At 40.5% G+C, this 19,943-nt stretch overlaps 1 protein-coding gene across 4 annotated transcripts in view; it reads right to left on the bottom strand.

Moving 5' to 3' along the window:
• Nkain2 (sodium/potassium transporting ATPase interacting 2) overlaps window positions 1-19,589 on the bottom strand; it is a 1,138,750-nt gene extending 1,119,161 nt beyond the window's left edge. The window contains exon 1 of one of the 4 annotated variants that reach the window (XR_009587866.1): window positions 19,060-19,589. Coding sequence is in view for 1 of the 4 variants with exons in the window: in XM_060373153.1 (XP_060229136.1) it covers window positions 19,060-19,113 (54 nt within the window). In the remaining 3 variants the exon portion in view is untranslated. The remainder of the gene's footprint in view (window positions 1-19,059) is intronic. The other 3 variants (XR_009587867.1, XR_009587865.1, XM_060373153.1) reach the window with 3 other exon arrangements.
• Between the last annotated feature and the right edge of the window lie 354 nt (window positions 19,590-19,943).

A 19,943-nucleotide genomic window follows, 5' to 3' on the forward strand; every position in this document is an offset into this window, starting at 1 on the left:
TTAGAACTTAAAAAGTTTTAGACCCAGGGCCTTATTGTGAGAAAATTTTCAAAACATTTTGCTTTGCTTTTTCCTAAGGTATATTTCAAATGCTGGATACTCATGGAGAGCCTTCTACAGCAATTCCTTCTCTTTCTGCTATTTGACAAAGTACGGTTTGAGGTGAAAACTAAGTAACGCCCTCTGTGGCAGTGAATAAGTTATGAACAATTCCACATTTGGCTAAGGCTGAGGATCTGGCTTGCTTCCATGTATGTGGACCTATCTGCATTGCCCACGTGGCATGCCTGGGTTGGCTACCCAGAGGCTATTTAAGCTGTGGGCTGGCTTTCCCCAGGGTCTGAGGATTGTTCAAGGTTCCTGAATAAACTGCTTTGAAAAAAAAAAAAAAGGCATCACTGATCATGTGGTCCAGAACTCAATTCTAGTCCAACAGGTACTATGGGGACCAGCACAGACTTTTCTACTCTTCAAAGCTAACTCACCATAGTCCCTGTGATGTCTCTTTACTGCAAGTGCATCCTAACTAATTACATGGCTGGTACAGTGTCAGACTAGAGGCTTATCAAGCCTAGCTTTCCATTTGGTTGCTTTAATTAGATGCTGTTGTTTTTTTTTTCTTCTTCTTCTTCTTCTTCTTTTCTTTTCTGTACTTTCTCTAAATCACCAAAGAAGCCTGGGAGCCCTCCAGACTCTGTTTAGACTGTATTTTCTAATTAGATGATGGGAAAACTTTAATTAATAAGATGACCCCAGCATAAAAATCAGGTCATATTGTTAAGCACTTCTAACTTACAAATTTTAGCAAGCACTGACTTTTGCAAGTCAGCCAACTTTGTTAGTTCTCAACAATTCCTTAATTAGGCTACTCAGAGACGAACATGCACTAATGTGTGTCCTGGCTACACTCCAACAGGGGATAATTGCAATCTGGCCTACCTACTCTTCCACTTCTTTCAAGTGAATACAGTAGGCTCCTCCATTCCCTGTCTCAATTTCATTCTGCATTGATGTTTTATGGAAGGCAGCAGATGGAAGACTCCTGGTTTTCATCCTGAACATTCCAGATTATCTGTCAAGAAGATCCACTGCAAACCTCCCACATTTAGAACAACAAATTGGGGAATGAAAAGAGTGTTGTTAGAAAAACCTGACCCTTCTACTCACATACATTCTTAATGCTTGACTAAGTTGTTTCCCATGGAGAACGCCACTTCTATTCTCTCTTCCTTTGTTTCTGTATCACTATCATTCCACAACCAATATACACACATACATCTAAAAATACACACATAAATATATGCATGTGAGTGTGTATACATATATATTCATATATAGACACACATAAACACATATATTTTAACTGCTCTATTCAGCTGAACATCCAGAGGGTCCAATTACAGCTCCAGAGGGCCGTACTTAACTGCTATGCAGTGGCTCAGCTCCACTTAGGTCTAACCTCTGGGATTTATTTTGCTCTTTTTCCTTTCCTTTCTTTTCCCATCCACAGTATCTGTTTTATAATGCTCTGGTTGTCTAAGAGGGAAATTCACCAGATGATACATTCATTCTCTTTAATCACCATGAACTAGAAAAGAACCTCCAGCCTGGCCCTTCTAAAGAAGAGTAATTTTAAAATGCAAAATTTAATCATAAAACCCTCAAGCTAAAAGGACACTCGAGAAGTTGTGTAATTTGGTCCCCTTCCTCCAGGCATGCAAATTAGAGTTCACAAAAAGGCTGTTGTCCAAAGAAATCAAGTTGGATCATGAGAAATCATGCAGCAATAGGACCATTTAAAAGGACAAATTTCTGCTGTTTACCACACTTTTCTGACAATAACTGGGCTTTCTGGTGAATCAGGATATCAAGTATTAAGATGCTCTTTGACTATTCCTGGGTTCAGGAATCATGTAAGTAATTGCTATTACTTAAGCATTTTTCAGACTTGAGTTGCTATATGAGTGTACGTGAGAGTGTGAGTGTGTGTGTGTGAGTGAATATGTATGTGTGTGCAATTGTATGTGACCATGTGTGCTGTGTGTGAAAGCATCTTAGTGTGTGAGCATGTGTGTGACTGTCTGTGAGCATGTGTGTGAGTGTGTTTGTGTTTATAAGTGAAAGTAAATGCTTCCGAACTGTCTGGTGTTTAGAAAAAATGAAATTGTCCTTATAAGCATATTTTAGTCATATAGCACAGGATAGACATACTACAATGCGCAGACCCCAAGAGGATAAGTCCAATGGACATCTTAGTCTTCACGTCTGCCCACTGGTTAGGGGCATAGGGGATATCTCTGACATGGACTATGTTGCCTGCTTTTTTATCACTTCCCTCTGATGAGACTTCCCTACAAGGCCAAAAGGGAGAAAAATGAACTTAGTCCTCATGTGAATAGATGAATACATGTCTGGGTAGGGGGGCTCCCCTATTCTGAGGAATAGGGAAAGGGGAATGAAGGAAGGAGGGTTGGATTGGGAGGAGAGGAGGGAGGGGCCTATGACTGAGATGTAAATTGAATCAATAAAGATAAGGAAATAAAATAAAAATTAATCTTCCTCATTTTTCAATCATACTCTTCCTAATTCCTAAGAAAGTATTTTATAAAATTAAAAAAAAAATCATCATTTGCCCTATAACCTCTCACATTCAGGAAATAAATATTTCCCTTAGTGAAAACAATTGCATACATGTAATTCATGTATATTCTTTCTTTGCAATCTTTCTCATTTAAGAAATTTCACAAAAAAAAATTTATTAACATAGCATAGTATCGGATTTGGAAGAAAATAAATTAAAACTGCCTACTGTCTATCAGTATTCTTTACTGGCATTAAAACAGGGGTGACATTGACTGAGCTTTAGATAAAAATCCACCTGGCTCAAACTTAACTGAGAAAAACAGCCAAGAACGTGAAAGGCTTGGTTGAGCACATAATTGGCCATAAAAAAGTAGCTTTCAAATAAACCAAGACTCAACTTTGGCTGATGGTCGATACTTCCACAAACCCTTAGTCAGCACCCTTGCCTAATGTAAGTCTCAGCCTACTTTCCAATCTCTTTTTACCCATCTGGCTTTCCCCGCTGCTCATCCATTTATGTGTCCTCCTCATTTGATGCTGAGCTGGAAACACACTGGAATTATCCAGTTTTCAGAATACATTAACAGATGTCTTAGGTTGTTTCCTTGGACATTCTATATCCCCAGAATTCCATCCTGATTCTATTCAATGGCAGGCAGGCAAGCACCTCCCAGCAAGTTCTGGTAGTAACAGACATTCTGGGCTTGGTTGCCTTTTCCATAGTAGAAATAAAGCAAAACCCGAAAGTTTCAAAACACGGGCTTTTCTTTTTGATATCCTCTAAACATTAGAGTCTAAAAGTTTCTCAATCTAGCAATGGCCACAAGCATCACCCACTCCTTATTTCCATGCCAAAAGATAGCACAGGTATGATATTCGCACAAAAAAATTCCAGATTGGTACAGTATGGATTTTGATGTGAACCTTGTAGTCCTTTCTCCAATATCTGTGGATTTTGTGGAAACTTTATGATCTCTTGTGTATTTTTTTTTCCTGTTTTAAAACAGAACAAGTCAAATTGGAAAGCTTACTGCCTTCTACAGGGTAGCTTGTGACTCTTAAGAGTTCTCCTGTATCGATTCTCTACACTAGACAACCCCTCCTACTGACCTCTTACAATTCAGAATCTGTTGTGGAGAAAAGTCCCTCCTATTGCTATGTGTTCCATGATTTATCTCAGATCATCTCACAGGATGGGGGGAGGGATGAAATTTGGTAGTTCTAGATAAATTTGTTATTGTGTGTTAATATCATTTCACCTATACATAGACAAAGAACACAATAAAAGCCTGCATTGCTCCAGACAGCTACAACTAGCAAAGAGCTCTCTAGTCTTTACTACTGATGTTATCAATGTAAAGAAAACAGCTCTGCCTAAAGCCACCTTTAGCCTTCTCTACTGACCCACCCACACAGAAAAATGTCCACTCTTCCCAAAGCTTGTTCTCCAAAGTCAGCTCCTCCAGGACACGGTTCCCTGATCATTGTTCTCTAAGGCCTACTCATCTGCTTCAAAGAGACTTTCCCCAACTTCTCAACCTTGCTCTCCTCGGTGCTCTTCTCCAGTTTCCTGTTGCCAATTGTCCTTTGTACAGGTCATGTGCACAGGGATGGTCCTCATAAAGTCTGCAACTCAGTACCCGAAAACATGACACAGCTGGACGGACACTAGATGACCTCAGCATCACACAGCATGTGGTGTGCAATGATCAGGAAGTACTCCTCTCCATGATTTGGACTCCTCCACTTTGGTGCAGCCATTTCACTCACCTCTTGTCTCTTCTTGGCTCCCTCTGTGCCTGCTTCCTCACTCTCAGCTGTTTTCACTACCATTCCAATGATCTGCTCCTTCCCATTCTGAAATCATGCTGACTTAATGCCTGAAGATACTTCTGAACTCTCACTCATAGGTGGTCATTACCTTCAACATACAGAGACACTTCATTTGCTAATTTTTCACTCCAATTCTCAGAAGTTGCATACTGAAGTAAAAGAAACTGGTCTGTCTAGAAATGCATATCATTTAAGGTACTCTAATTTCCTACTGTTGAGCACTGTCATGAACCCCAATCAATAGTTATACTCAAAAGACGCACATATTGTAGCCTACAACATTGAGATTTCTATCAAAGAGGTGTGAGTCCATCCTTGAACCACATTTACCTTTTTAAATTACTTACTTACTTACTTAATTAATTAATTAATATTTATTCACTTTATATACCAATCACAACCCCCTTCCTCCTCTCCTCCTGGTCCCACCTTCCCCCTTCTTCCCTCTTCCCCACACCCTTTCTTTTCAGAGAAGGGGAGCTCCCCTGCCCCTGTATCAACCCTCCCCAGCACGTCAAGTCACATCAGGACTGAGAACATCATCTTCTACTGAGGCCAGCCAAGGGAAAGTGATCCAAAAGCAGGCAATAGAGTCCATGTTAGAAACAACCCCACCTCGAACCACCACCAGTAGACCCACATGAAGACCAAGCTGCCCACTGGCCACATATCTGTAAGAATCCTAGGTCCAGACCATGCATGCCCCTTAATTGGTGCCTCAGTCTCTGTAAGCCCCCTTGGGTCTGGTTTAGTAGTTTCGGTTGGTCTTCTTGTGAGATTCCTGTCCCCTCCAGGTCCTTCCATCTTTTCCCCCACACTTCCACAAGACCCCGGATTTCTTCCCCAGGCTTAGCTGTGAGTTCCAGCATATCTTGATCCGGTATTGGGTGGAGCCTCCCAGAAGACAGTCATGTTAGGCTCCTGTTTGCAAGCATAGCAGAGCATCATTAATAATGTTAGGGGCTGGCTATCTACCTTGAGGTGGGTCTAACATTGGGTCATTGGTTGGGCATTCCCTCGATCTCTGTTCCCTCTTTATCCCTGCACTTCTTATAGGCAGGGTAAATTTGGGGTCAAAGTTTTTGTGAGTGTCAATGTCATCAGAGAAATGCAAATCAAAAGGACTCTAAGATTCCATCTTATAGCTGTCAGAATAGCTAAGATCAAAAACTCAAGTGACAGCACCTGCTGGTGAGGATGTAGAGAAAGGAGAACACTCCTCCATTGCTGGTGGGAGTGCAAACTTGTACAACCTTTCTGAAAACCAATCTGGTGCTTTGTCAGAAAACTGGGAAGAGTTCTACCACAAGACCCAGCTATACCATTCTTAGTCATATAACCAAAAGACATGCCACCACACTGCAAGCACATTTTCTCAACTATGTTCATAGCAACTTTATTTGTAATAGTCAGAAACTGGAAACAACCTAGATGTTCTTCAACTGAAGAACAGATAGAGAAACTGTATTTCTACACAATGGAATGCTACTCCGCTATTAAAAAGCAAGTGAATCATGCAATTTGCAGACAAATGGATGGAATTAGAAAAGATCTTTCCAAGTGAGGTAACCACACAGTAAGGGGGACAGGAACCCCGCAAGGAAGACACACATGGTATGTACTCACTTATAAGTGGATAGTAGACTTATAGTGCAGGATAACCATACTACAATCCACAGACCCAAAGAAGCTAAGTGACAAGGAGGGCCCAAAGGAGGCTGCCTGAATTCACTCAGAAGGAGAAATAGAATAGATACCAGAAATGAATGAAGAGAGGGAACTGGGTAAGAGATGGAATGGGGAGGGAACTGAGAGTGGGGGTCAGATGTGAGAACAAGGTGTGAGGGGAGAGGGCTGGGAGACAGAAGAAAACTGAGGGGTGCATCTCTTTGACAAGCTGGAAACCTGGGACAGGGTAGGCTCCTGCGAGGATATGGGTGTGACCGAAGCTGAGACTCCTAGCAGTAGGCGGCAGGGGTACAGGGAGACTGAAGTGACCATCTTCTAGCCAGGCAGAACTCCTAGTGACGACCCTTATCTTGCAGTCCTCTGCTTCTCCTATTTTTTTCCTACTTGCTATCAGCTGCTTTCTCTGCAGGCACTGTTTCATTCTCAGCCGTATACTCTTCCCATCCCCTTCACTTTGTTTGTTCCTTTTCTCCAATCTCATTGAAGCAATCCAGTCTGCTATGCACCAGTCTTTTACATAATGGATGATTAACTTATGGGGCTATAACTAATCTTCCCCATGCATCTCCTTAGAATGGTATTCTTAGAAATTTTAGCACTGTTCAATATTGTATATATCTGCAGATGCTGAGTCTCCTTGTTAGAAACCTAATTTGTTTCTTTTTTAGAAACTTTCAAGAGTTCCTTACAGCTTGCATTACACACAGAGAGAAAGAGAGAGACTAGGCATAAGTATCTGTACACATGCCTCAAAATATGTAATAATATATATCAAATATGTCTATAATTTAAGTCAATTGTTTTTAACATTTTGTAATATTTTAATTATATGTTTTATTTTTTAAAACAATTTTAAACTTAAATAGACTTTTAATCATATTCTTCCCCTCCTCTAGTCCTTCTAGATACCCCTCCCTACCAAACCAACTTTAAGTTTGTTTTCAAACAATAAACAATAATCAAATACAATGAAATCTTTCACAACAAGCAAAACAAAATAAAATACCCCAAAAATAAAACAACAGCAGCAAAGTCACCAGACTGTATTATACACACACACACACACACACACACACACACACACACACACGGAGTTCATAGTTCATTATATGTTTGTAGACTCCTGAACAGCAGGCCTGTCCTGGTTCATCTGCTAGATCTAACCAGTGTCACTCCATTGAAGAAAACAAATTTTCTCTCTCCTAGGAGGCATAAATGACAACTCAGTTGCTAACCTTTACCCTAGTGGTTAGCTTTTCATTCATTCATTCATTCACTTAAATCTATAACAAGAGAAGTGTTCAAGAGGCAGAGATAATGAAGAGCACCAAGGAAACAAGGCCATATAAATCAACATGAGCAACGCTCATGTGAACTCTCAGAGACGAAAGCAGCATGCACAGGGCGTGCGGGCGTCTGCTCCATGTCCTCTGCATATATATCATTGCTTTCAGTTAAATGTTGTTGTTTTTTTTTTTTGTGTGTGTGTGTTGTTGTTTTTTTAATGGGATTACCAAGGGTACAAAAAAGTAGAGTTATGATTTTTACTCTTTCTCTTGAACACTTTACCTTCTGTTGCTTTGTCTTTTCCAACTTTGATGTGACAGTTTTTGTTTGATAATTCGATTATAATTAAAAATTGTGATAGGCAGAACTTTTCCATAAAGTAGAAAACCTCAAAACTTATTTAGAGTTTATAATTTTCACTCACATTTGAAGGATTTACCGATGAGGACCAGATGCTGCAGGGCCCACAATCAATGTGAGTACTTTTCTGATTAAGAGTAAGTAGCTTTCACAGATTCACCGAAAAGCCTATGATATGCACAGTTAAAATCATTCCTACAGAGATGAAAAATGAAGACAGAATCGGCTTTATTATCTCCGTCTTGATCTAATACAGCCTTTCAAGTAATGATCTAATACAGCCATCTAGGTAATGTCGTATCCATTGAATTATATAACACCAGATAATATGACATTGAACTATTTATTATAAATTAAGTATTTAAAGCATGGCCAGAAGACAAAAGATCAACAGGAGGGCTCAGGTGTATGAACAGCTGTGTCTCAGCAATACTGAGTGGCTTTAAACGTAACTTTATAGCACAGGATGAACAGAGGTCAGCAAACCTGTTTTAGCTACTAACATAGTAAGTAAGTAGGATGGCTCAGCAAATAAATAAGAATGGATAGACTTGCAACTTAAACTGATTTTAAGTTATTAGAATCATTAGATATTAGATTTATGACAGAACTATGCCTTGGCATTGCTTTCCGTTAGCTCTTACCCCAGTTATCAAAAGGGAAGACACAGTTTTATTCAGCACATTTCCATTACACCATTCATTCAGAGGAGACATTTCATGAGTCCTACTTGATGCAAAGAATCTAATAATGAATGAATTTCTTTCTACCATTCACTCATTCAAACATTGTAAACTGATCAGAACCGCAATGCAGCACACCCGAGGTGAGAAGTCAGGAGCAACCTGGCTCCAATTGCTGCAGGTGCTGTAACAAAAGAGGTGCTCAGGGCAGTCCTACATGAGCCAAGCAGAGAGACAGCCCTCCATCGCCAGCAAACAAAATTTTCTTCCTGTGCTACCCCATGGAAATTCTTTTCACAGCTGTTTCTCAGTGGTATCTAAAAATAATCCTCTACGGGATCAACCTAGTATATATTGCAGGAAAGCTCTGAGACTGGGATCACATAAAGTCCACACCACTGAACAATTTGGAGTGAACATTGACCCCTACATCATTTGATACACAGCTAGATGTCAGCCAAAGGCTTCAACAGATCTTTGTCCTATTGTGTAGGTAGCATAATATATATGTACCCAAAGACTTCTGTGAACAGAAAAGGGGTACTGAATTGATACTTGATCTCCAGACTAAGACCCATTTGTTCTCCAAGAATGAAGCATTGTCAGGGATTTTTAAATGTGTTACTGTTCTGGCATGCATGCATTGATTAGAAAACAAAGGTCAGTATGAAGAATCTTCATCACCTGCTGGACAAAGTCAAACATGTAGGGAGCAGTGCTTGAGGAGCAGCTCACTTCCAGACCAAGGATGTAGATGTAGAGCCTCATCTACCCACTTTCAAAACCCTAACTCTTACCCTACCTTAACTGCCAAGTTGGTAATCGAAGCATAATTCCCAGAAAACCAAGTAAACGTAATAAGCAATAGACAACTATCTGCAAAAAAAAAAAAAAATGTTCTATTTTTTTCTCCATTAATATTTTTTATTCACTTTACATCCTGATCAAAGTCCCCCTCTTCTCCTCCACGTCCTCTCCCCTCACACACTTCTTTCCCCATTCTGGCCTCTCCTTCTCCTCAGTGAAGAGGGTTGGTCCCCTATGGAACAGTTATGCTAGGCTCCTGTCTACAAGCATAGCAGAGTGACATTATCAGTCACTTATAATCACACATTATCAGGGATTGGTTCTCTCCCATGGAATGGGTCTCAAGTAGAGCGAGTCTTTAGTTCGCTTAATCTTTGTTCCGTCTTTCTCTTTGCACATATTTTAGGCTTGGCAAATTTGGGGTCTAAAGCTTTTGTGAATGGGTTAGCATCCTTATCCTCTACTGGAAGCCCTGCCTGGCTACAGGAGGTAGAGTTCGGGCTCCATATCCCTAGCTACTACGAGTCTCAGCTAGGGTGACACCACATAAACTTCCCGGGGCCTCCACTATCCTAGGTCTCTGGCAAGTCCCAAAGATGGCTCCTACCTCCAATTTCTTTATTTTACCTGACTCTTCCCAGCAATTCTTCTCCTAAACCCAGACCCTGCACCCATCTCCATCCCTTCTCCTGCCCAGTTACCTCCCTCCATCCACTTCCAATGGCTGTTTTATTTCCCCTTCTGGGTGAGATTCAAGCATCCTCCTTGGGTGCGCCTTGTCACGCAGCTCCTTTGGGACTGTGGATTGTAGCATGCCTATCCTAGACTTTATGACTAATATCCATCTATCAAGTGAGCCCTTACTGTGCGTGAATGTACTTTTTCAGTTTGGCTTACCTCACTCAGGATAACATTTTCCAGTTCCATTTGCCTACAGATCTCAAGACGTCCTTGTTTTTGGTAGCTGAGTAGTATTTCGCTGTGTAAATGATGTTCTATTCCTTTAACCACGTGATATTTGGTAATATGAGATAAGGCATTTATTTTATATATTATTATTTGTTAGAAATATGCTGAGCTGTTTCCATGCTCAATTTTAACCTTTAAATATTATTTAGACAATTAATTTAGTATTAACTATTAGACATATCATTAGCCTAGAATAATATTTTACTGAAAACTAGTGCTGAGAATACTATTCCCATGGAACATAAGTAGCAACTATAACAAACTCGTTTTCTTACATCATTGCAAGCACTTTGTAATGTCATTTGCATTAAGTAGAATTAAGCAGAGTTCCTTTAAAGCAGGATTTATGGAACCCTTACTATGCTAACATATGCTTTGATTCCTGGGGATCGAGATAGAAAAACAAAAGAGCTTTGGGTCAGTAGAATATTTCTCAAGTGTTCATAACAGTTTTCTAGAAACACTGCACAATGCTGGGATTTTCGTGAAATCCAAATTCAATTCTCAACTAATACTTAACAATATGCAGATCCATTAACAGCCGATGGTTTCTATGGGAGAAAGAGTCAGTTTTCTTTAAGGTTATAGCCCCAAGTAGGTTTTTACCAGGCTATAGTTAATGGCCCCACCAAAACTATACTGGCAGCACAAATTGGTCTGAGTTATTAAAATAAAAAGAGGGACACAAAGTCAGCAGATGGTGGGGAAGTGGAGTGGATTTGGAAGGGTTATAAACAGATTTAGAGATGATTATAATCAAGATACTATGCATGAAATTCTCAAAGACTTGATAAAATATTTATCTACATATTGATCAGACATATATTTTAACTATATTTTTAAAAAATAAATGTATTTTTAAATTTTATTTCTAACTTCTAGCAGCTAATGTTACAATTCTTCTTTATGGAGCCTTCCAAATTTGTAGGTAGGTGGACTAAAGGTCCATTTAATAATACCAGCTATTAAAAAAAAGCTGGTATTAAGCAATACCAGCTTTTGCCACTAGGGCCGCAGCTCTTTTGATGCAAATGGCGATAGTGCATAACCACACTTAAACGACTTGTAGGATCCCTAGATGAGCAAATGCGGAGGATCAAACCAGTAATAATTACAGTTATATTTTAAGTATATTTCTTCCCCTGGATTCTTCTGAGCAGCTTTCAAAAAATATGGGTCAGGAATTAGTTGCCCCATTTTTCAAATGAGGAAACAGAAGCAAACCTAAAAATGGCATGAACAACACAGAAGCACCAGACTGGACAGAGAACAATCTGGCTTCTGACTTAACCTTGTGCCTTGTGCTTTTTTCGGCACATTCCCTCCTTTCTCTTTCAAGGCTGTGCTTAGCACAAGAAGGAGTTATCTGGACAGGGGACTTCGCCAGTAAATAATCCAATTCCATTCCAGCATTGCCAAGCAGAGGGCTGCTTTCAGATTCGTCTATGTCCCTATTGATTTAAAAGGCACGCAAACCGTGAAAAGACCTTCCATGCCTCTTATTTAAACCTCTGAATAGGACTGGGCTAGAAGTGAGAAGCAGGCATAGTCTGTCCAAAAGAAAAGCTTTCTTTCACATCAGTTACAAGTCAAAAGAAGAAATGACCTCATTCTCCAGTTGGGTAGGAAATTTTCAAGAACATATGTATGTCCTTATGAACACCATTAAGTGGCCAGCAGCACTTGAAGTCAGCTTAAAGGCAACAGACATGAACAAATTGGAATTCCTTAGAAATTTAGATTATCTGGCTTCTCTCCAGACCTAAGAAATCAGAAAAAGTAGGGAAGACTGGGAGATCCATGTTACAAGGCTTTATAAAAGCATGAATGAAAATTTAATTTCAAGAAGTGTTCTCTACCACACTTATACATATTATAAATAACCTATTTTCAGTTTCATGAGGTCCCATTTATTGTTGATCTTAGAGCCTGTGCTGTTGGTGTTCTGTTCAGGAAGTTGTCTCCTGTGCCAATGAGGTCAAGGCTCTTCCCCACTTTTTCTTCTAACAGATTTAGTGTGTCTGGTTTTAGGTTGAGATCTTTGATCCACTCGGACTTTACTTTTGTGCAGGGTGATAAATATGGGTCTATCTCCATTTTTCTACATGTAGACATCCCACTATACCAGCATCATTTGTTGAAGTTGTTATCTTTATTTTCCCAACCCCCTGCTCAGAGGAAGACCATAAACTGTTTAGTTTTCAAGTGGTTACCCTAGTAAGGGGAACGGGGGCTGTCTCTGGCATAAGCTCAGTGGCAAGCTCTCTGATTATCTTCCCCTGAGGATGCAGCCTTGCCAGGCCACAGAGGAAGATGATGCAGCCAGTTCTGATGAGACCTGATAGGCTAGGGTCAGATAGAATGGGAGGAGGTCCTGCCTTATCAGTGGACTAAAGGAGGGGCATAGGAGGAAAAGAGGGAGGGTGGGAGGGACTAAGAGGAGAGGAGGGAGTAGGGATACAGTGGGGATACAAAGTGAATAAATTGTAATAGATAGATAGATAGATAGATAACCTATTTTCTCTGTCCCTTCCACCAACGGTCAGTAACTGTTCCCATTCAATGGTGTCATAGATGAATTTAAGATCTGCAGATTGGCCTCTCCCCCAAACCAATTGACAGTGTCCTGCATTGCTTCTCTGTCAAGAATTTATTTTAAAAACTAATTAGCTAACTAACTAATTGACTAACTAACTAACCAACTCATTTAAGAACGCATTGCTTCTTCCAATGAAATAAGTTGTAAGCATTCATATCAATGTTCCAAACTGCGATGAGTGGTTATCTCTCAAAAGTTAGCCAAAAATGACAACTGTAATTATTACAGAAACAGAGGCAGAAATTATTTCACCAGGATACCACAAATAAGCTTTGTGTGATTTTGGTGAACTTGGCCTTCACATAAAACAGCACAGGATACTCAACCCGGGCAGATTTAATTTAACTTATTGAGGTATGCGCCAATAGGTCATATTTGTGTTTAGATTTCTTGAATAGACAGATTTCAGGGATGGGTCCTAAAATCGCATTGCTTTCTAAGCCATAGCAGTACTGTGGCAATAAGGATGTAGTTGATGTAAATCATTGATACTGTTTTCTTACATGGAAGAGAGTCAGTAAGAAAGAGAGGCAAAAGTTTTTAAAAAGTCCTATATACCTGGGCTTGAATCCAAGATCTTCTGCCACACTAAGGGATGACTTTAAAGCCTTCTTTATCTCTGTAAAATGATGATCTTAACAGTTGTTACCTCCTTCATAGGATTACTGCAGGAAATTTTAGAGTAGTAAAAATAGTATTTAGTCTCTAGCAAGCTCTAAATGAATATGTAAGTTTTCATTACTGTTTAACTATTTATCAAAACTAGATTTTTAAAGGATACTATATTACAAAGCCACACAATTTAAGAACTAATTTGTCTGAAAGCACACATAAAATGAATTTCTTTGTAACTTTGAATTATGTGTTTAATAGACACCAACCTTAACACGGGGTCTATAAGTAATTTAAAAAGTGAAAATTATTACAGTTGGAGGCTACCCTTTCCTATTTCAGGTTCAAAAACCTCACAAAAAAAAGTGTGCGGCTTACTGAATAATAAGAATTAGATGCTCCTATCCATTAGAACGTATGCCCTTTTATTTGAACTAATACAAAAAATAAGGGAAATAGAGTTTTCAGAAAGATGAAGTAAGTAATTTTCCTAAGCATTAACAGCCTCTCTATCTGAATACACCTGGAACACTAAAGAGAAAAACAGTCTGTTAATTTCACTTTCCAACCAAGTCTGATAATAGAAAATAATGTTGTTTCATGTTGTTTTCATAACTCTTAAACATCTTCCAATTTCTTGGGGATGGTAAGAAAACATATTACAAAATTTTTACTTATTATAGATTAGAGACCTTAGGTGTAAATTCTATTTCATCCGACCACTATTATGAAAGAAGTGTTATAAAAGGAACCATGCATGGAATACATCTGCCCCAAAGGTGTGTATATACAGCCACACAGTCTGAAATGTTTCATTTAGCAGCAGACACATATCAGACCAAGGCAATATTATACCACCTGCTATGTAGCAGGTGATTCGTGCACGTTTCTGTAAATAAACTCTATGATGTTCACACAACGAAATGACCTAATGATGTTTTCCTCAAAATCTGCTCCACAGTTAAGTGAAAAATTATTGTATTTTACTCTGCTACGAAAAAGAGCTTTCAAGTTTCCACAGGGAAGTGGTCGCAAACAGCAGGATATAGGAGAACACTTTTCCTATATGTCAGTTTGACTTCTGATGCTTGTGTGTTACAAGGTAATTGAAAAGAATAATTTTCATTTTTATCAACATTAGTTTAAAAATCTACCATTGTGTGCAAAACTACGGGGGCCTGTAAAATATAACAATATGTAATGCAACTTATACTAAAATTATAATATTTTTATTTCAGTTATAAAGACAAAGGTGTGAAAACTTGTTTCTGTCTCTGTAATTATATATATATATATATATATATATATTTATTTATTTATTTATATATATATGGAAGAATATATCTATAAACATTCTACTTTCAAAGCAAACTTCCTATTTCAAGGTATCCTTGACTTCTACGCTAAAATTTTTGGTTAGGTAAGTAGAAATTTAGACCCCAAAGTAAGAAGCACCGTGGAGGAAAGTAGGTGACAACGGCCAGTCATTTTCCTTGAACAGTCCCTATGTTTGGGCTCCACACCAGAGAACACGCTAACCCTCCTCACAGAGAGTGCTGCCTATCCAAGCCTTGGTATAAGAAAGGAGGGAAGGAGATCTGCACAAGTAGGCTTATTGCAATGGAGTATATAACAGCATAACAATTTGTTCAAAAGAAAGGCGGAAGGGTAAATACCAAGAGAATTCTGTATACTTTCCTTGGCAAACATCAGATTAAAAAATAGATATGCTTAATTACAATGAAAGGGTATTTTAAGCTAAAAGATATACCAAAAATGCTTTTGTACGTGCGTAGAGAACATTGCAAACAAGAAAAGCCATTCTACAACTTAGAAACCATCTTGGGATGTTTCAATTTCACAACTTTCTAAAGTGTCATATGGGAATTTTCAGTCATCTGCAAGAGTTAGGCCTGTGAACAACATGTCAAAGGCAGCACCCTGAGGTCGCCGTAACACTCCACCTACACTTCATGTCCCAGCTTCAGTTTTTCCAAAGTAATCAAATCCCACCAAATAGTGGTGAACACTGCACAGTGCTCTATAATGGAAGGAATATTGTTTTCTTTACATCTGCACATGTGCCCTTTTTGAATTAAGTGTGCGTGACAGCTGTACAGTTAAAAGCAACTGTCATTGTGCATTTTCAAGTGTGCTGTTTCACACAGCCGTACACGCTGCTGCTAACCTGTTTGTGTGTGGCGCCTGCTCCAAGTTCACAATATCTCATACATCACATGGCAAGAATGCCATCTTCAAGTGGTAATCTATGAAAGCAAGCCTAGACGTCCTTTCAGTAGTTTCTGAGACATAGAGTCCTTCCCAACACAGTATTCTGACATCCCCAAAATGCGTGTGATCTGAAGTTCCCTTACCTGGGAAGAAAGTTGGGTTTTCGATTTAAAATCAGTTATGTTCTTTCATATTATAACCAAGTTATTTTCCCCCTTTGGGAAATATTAAAATACTTTTTCCAACATATGTATAAAGTAGTCTTTGACTTAAAGAAAAGCTGGGGGATAAACGGTAGACTCTTTCACAAGCTGCCTGAGGTTGTAAAGAAGAAGCTAAATTGTTCTTGCCCATAGGACTAAACACATCACTGGAAATACAGTGATGATTCCTGCTACTATCTGAAATCTTCAGTTTCTGAGCAATGAAGGCAGGAATGATAACAAGGAAATTACATTCTAGCGATTATGAGCTTAACTTCGAGATTCTGCCCATGTGGCAAATCTTTTCCTAGAAATCACACTTCTCCTTACAAGAATCACCCCGATATCTGAAGCCAGTTTACCCACATAGCTCGGAGATTTCAATTTCTGATACTTGCAGACACTTTCTCATTGAATGGAAGTTTTAGATTGAATTATCATACTGCAGAATTGTCATTTATCTTACAATCTGATTTTCAGATAGTTAAATAATAAATGTTTATTTGTGCTTCCACTCTGTATAGTATATTATATTAATATGACATAATTCACAGCAAGGATATAAACTCCTAACCATAAAATGCATGAGGAGATTCTGACCCTGTTCTTCACATGTTAAGTATCTAAAATACCACATCTGCTCTGAAAATAACCAGTCAAATGAGGTCTTTATTTCTACAGTACTTAAAGATACCTTTTCTAAGATTAGCTGTAAATTGATGAAAATTTTCAACTAAAACAGAGCATTCTGCATATAAAGTTAAGGTATCTTTGGTTTCCAGTACTTTTGGTAAATCTGTGGTGTGTTTATGAAAGTAAAAAGAGTTCAAATGCCAAACACTTCAGAAGTCAACAAAACTTGGTGAACTTTTCTGTCAGTCAATGATGCACAAGTCAAAACTTATGATGGGAATCTGATTTTCATGTAAAATAAAATTATCTCAGACTTGCTCAAAAATACATCCACACTTTATATCTATAAGGATAGGAAAAAAACACATTTATTTCCACTCATGGGTTTTCTACAACTATTTGAAAGACTTATTTTATGTCAAAGTATATAAATATCTCTACAGCACAACAATTAACAAGAATCTTTTAGACCCTAAAGGCTGTGAGTATTTCACCCCATCAAAACAATTAATTTTCTTTGTCCTTTGTTTTTTGTTCTGCCTCTGCATTAACATGGCTGCTAATTATATTAGCCTGGTGACACAGAAGTGGGAATGGAAAAGGACCACGATTCTCATAGACCCTGAAATACTTCCCCGGACCCAAATGTGCACTTGCCTAGGCTTAGTGTTTCCTTCTTACAGGCAATTCGATTTGGCTGGAGAACTTAGCCATAATTAAGGCTTCTTCTCCATGAAATGCTGTAGCTCCCCTAGAATCCATGGTTACGTGTAGACACAAGCACACGGACATGCACACAGGCACAAACAGGAATCAACTACAGCTGTATCACGCTTGGACATTTAGCTTTCTCGTTAGCACATTTCCGTTTTCCAATGACTTTAAGAAGTTATATCCACCACACAAAATGTCATTTGATCCTACTATATATAACCGCTCTACTATATTAATGAAAACCCTCTTACATTAAATGATTCGGAGTTAACTTGCATGTTTTCAGCTGAAAAGGACGGAAGAATGTTCTACCCACCAACCTATGCTCAGCTGTAACTCAGCAGTAACAGCTGTTGAGTTGTAACACATAAAACTGAAAATAACATATCTGGAAGCATATACAAAACTAAAAATGTTTGGAAAAAGCAATACAACTTGGAAGATATGTGCTGTATAGGTAGTCCGACAAAGTAAACTCTGGTTAGCCTTCTCATTAATGGCAAAAGTACTGTGCTGCAAACTTACACAGATCTATGGTAGAGATATAGAAGCTGGTGTACATAGCACTGAGAAAACATAAAACTCCCAAATTTATATCTGTAGTTCCTTCTTTTCTAACAACCAAGTCCATAGCACATAATTCACCCAAGAATACATCATCAGAGAACTTTCCTCAGGGGGAAAAATGCCAAGGCAGAAACACCCCCAAAACTCTACCTTAGCTAAATATAAATAAATCAATAAATAAATAAATAAATAAATAAAGCTCTCTCTTGGTCTGGTCTTCGCAACGGATAAACAGTGAAGAAAACTTAAGATATTCTTCTGTCAGTTTCAACAGCAAGTTCTTGTTCTTTTAAGCACTGCCTAAGGACTGGGCTTTCAATAACTGTCCTCCATCCTACAACCTCCCACCCTTTAGAAAACCAACGAGGGTAATTATTTAGATTAATGGACACTTCCTATGGAAAGCTACTTGGTGTCAAGGAAGCAAGCGCCTCCCACTTCAAATTAACCATTTGCCAGTGTGGTAATTTTTCACCCCTACCTTCCCCTCATCCCCTGCTTCCATTACCCTCAGGAACTGAAACTCAGAGGCATTATTGCCTTCTTGCCTTCTTGGCAACTAAAGGACATTCCTCAAAAAGTACACTGGACCCTCCATCCTGAGAAATCAGACAATAGTGTCTATTTCACTGGCAATGCCATACTTAATGGAAGACAAGGTATTTTTTTTCTTGGAATTGCAGCAATTATTATTTAAAGGTTACTGGTTCATTCCGTGGCAATGGTGTTAACAGAGTTTATCCAAGTATTTCTCTCCAATGTACACACTTTTAGAACTCACTGTGGCTTTCTAGCTCAGAATGCTGTAAGAATATCGTCTGCCCTAAACAAGGAGTTTTTTAAGAAAATTGTAAGACGATATATTTCCTTAAAAAAAAATCAAATGACAATAAATAAGGACTCTGCAAAACAAGTATATAAAGAAAAGTCTGAGATTCTGTATTTCCACGTAACACATATATACTGAAATATATAGGACAACCACCCTGTTACACTAACAGGAACGCCAAGCACAGAAGAAAAGCTTCATTTCGATTCCCTTAAAGAAATTAAAGATAACAAGTTTAATCCGCACCTGCAAAACTGTCTTTAGAGGGACAGGAATGGGGGTGGGCAGAGTGGTTCACTTCTCCTGCACCCCTAAAATCGTTTTAAATACAGGTAGTGCAAGTCACCTTTTCTCTTCTCTTTTTCCTTCCGTCCTGCTCAACGCCAGACCTCTCACTACACTCCCTGCCCACTCTCTCAAAGGCACGCCACCGAACAAGAGGACCCAAGCGTCACTTACCAGTTGCATGCCACAGAGAAAGATAAGCGTGCACCTGCCACTGCAATAACCCATGGTTTCCGAGACCCCTGCCACAGCCAGACTGTCCCACGCCGGCCACCGTCGAGCCCCCACTTTATCCAATCAGATCGCGGGGAAGGACAGGCAAACCTGCCCAGGGCTCGGGGGCTCTGGGCTGCCGCTGCCAGTGTCCTGGGAAGTGACAGGCATTAGGACCTGCCTGCGCGGCGGCGGCGGCGGCGGCGGCGGCGGCAGCTCCAGCCGCGCCCGCCACACATACCTCCACTCGCTCGCTGCACACGCCGCGCGCCGCGGGCAGCGCCGCCCAAGGAGACGCGCCCCGGGCCCGCAGGGGCGGCAGCGGCAGGCTGGCAGCGCCGCCGCGCCCTGGGGCATCTGGCCCGCCAAGTTGCGGCCGCCGCCCGCCCGACGCGCGCTCGCCCCTCTCTCCCTCCCCGCGCGCGCGCGGGCTCCGGGGGCGGCAGAGACGCGCGCCGGGCGCCGCCTGCCTCCCCGCGCACCGTCCGCGGCTGCTCTGCGCTCCGCGCGCCGCGGGCCCGGGCGGGGTAGGGGGGCGGGGCGCGGCGCGGCGGGGCTCGGCGCTCCCGGGTTGCGGGGCGGCTGCGGGGTCCGAGCGGAGTCCCTCCCCTCGCCCGTGTGCACCGGTCCTCCTCCTCCTCCTCCTCCAAAGCCCCTCCGTCCCCCCACCCCGGGCAGTAACTTCTCCGAGGTTGTAGCCCGCTGCAGCCCTGGCTGGCCGCTGCGGGCGTGGTGTCGCGGCACGCCGGAGCTGCGGCGGGGTGGACCCGGGGATACCGCGAGGCATCGGGCAGGAGGAGTCCCGGCGGCGTGGCTGTGGCTTGCTTGCTTGGTTGTTGGTCTTG

This window comes from Meriones unguiculatus, chromosome 20, assembly GCF_030254825.1.
Source record: "Meriones unguiculatus strain TT.TT164.6M chromosome 20, Bangor_MerUng_6.1, whole genome shotgun sequence".
In the NCBI taxonomy this organism is placed as follows: domain Eukaryota; kingdom Metazoa; phylum Chordata; class Mammalia; order Rodentia; family Muridae; genus Meriones; species Meriones unguiculatus.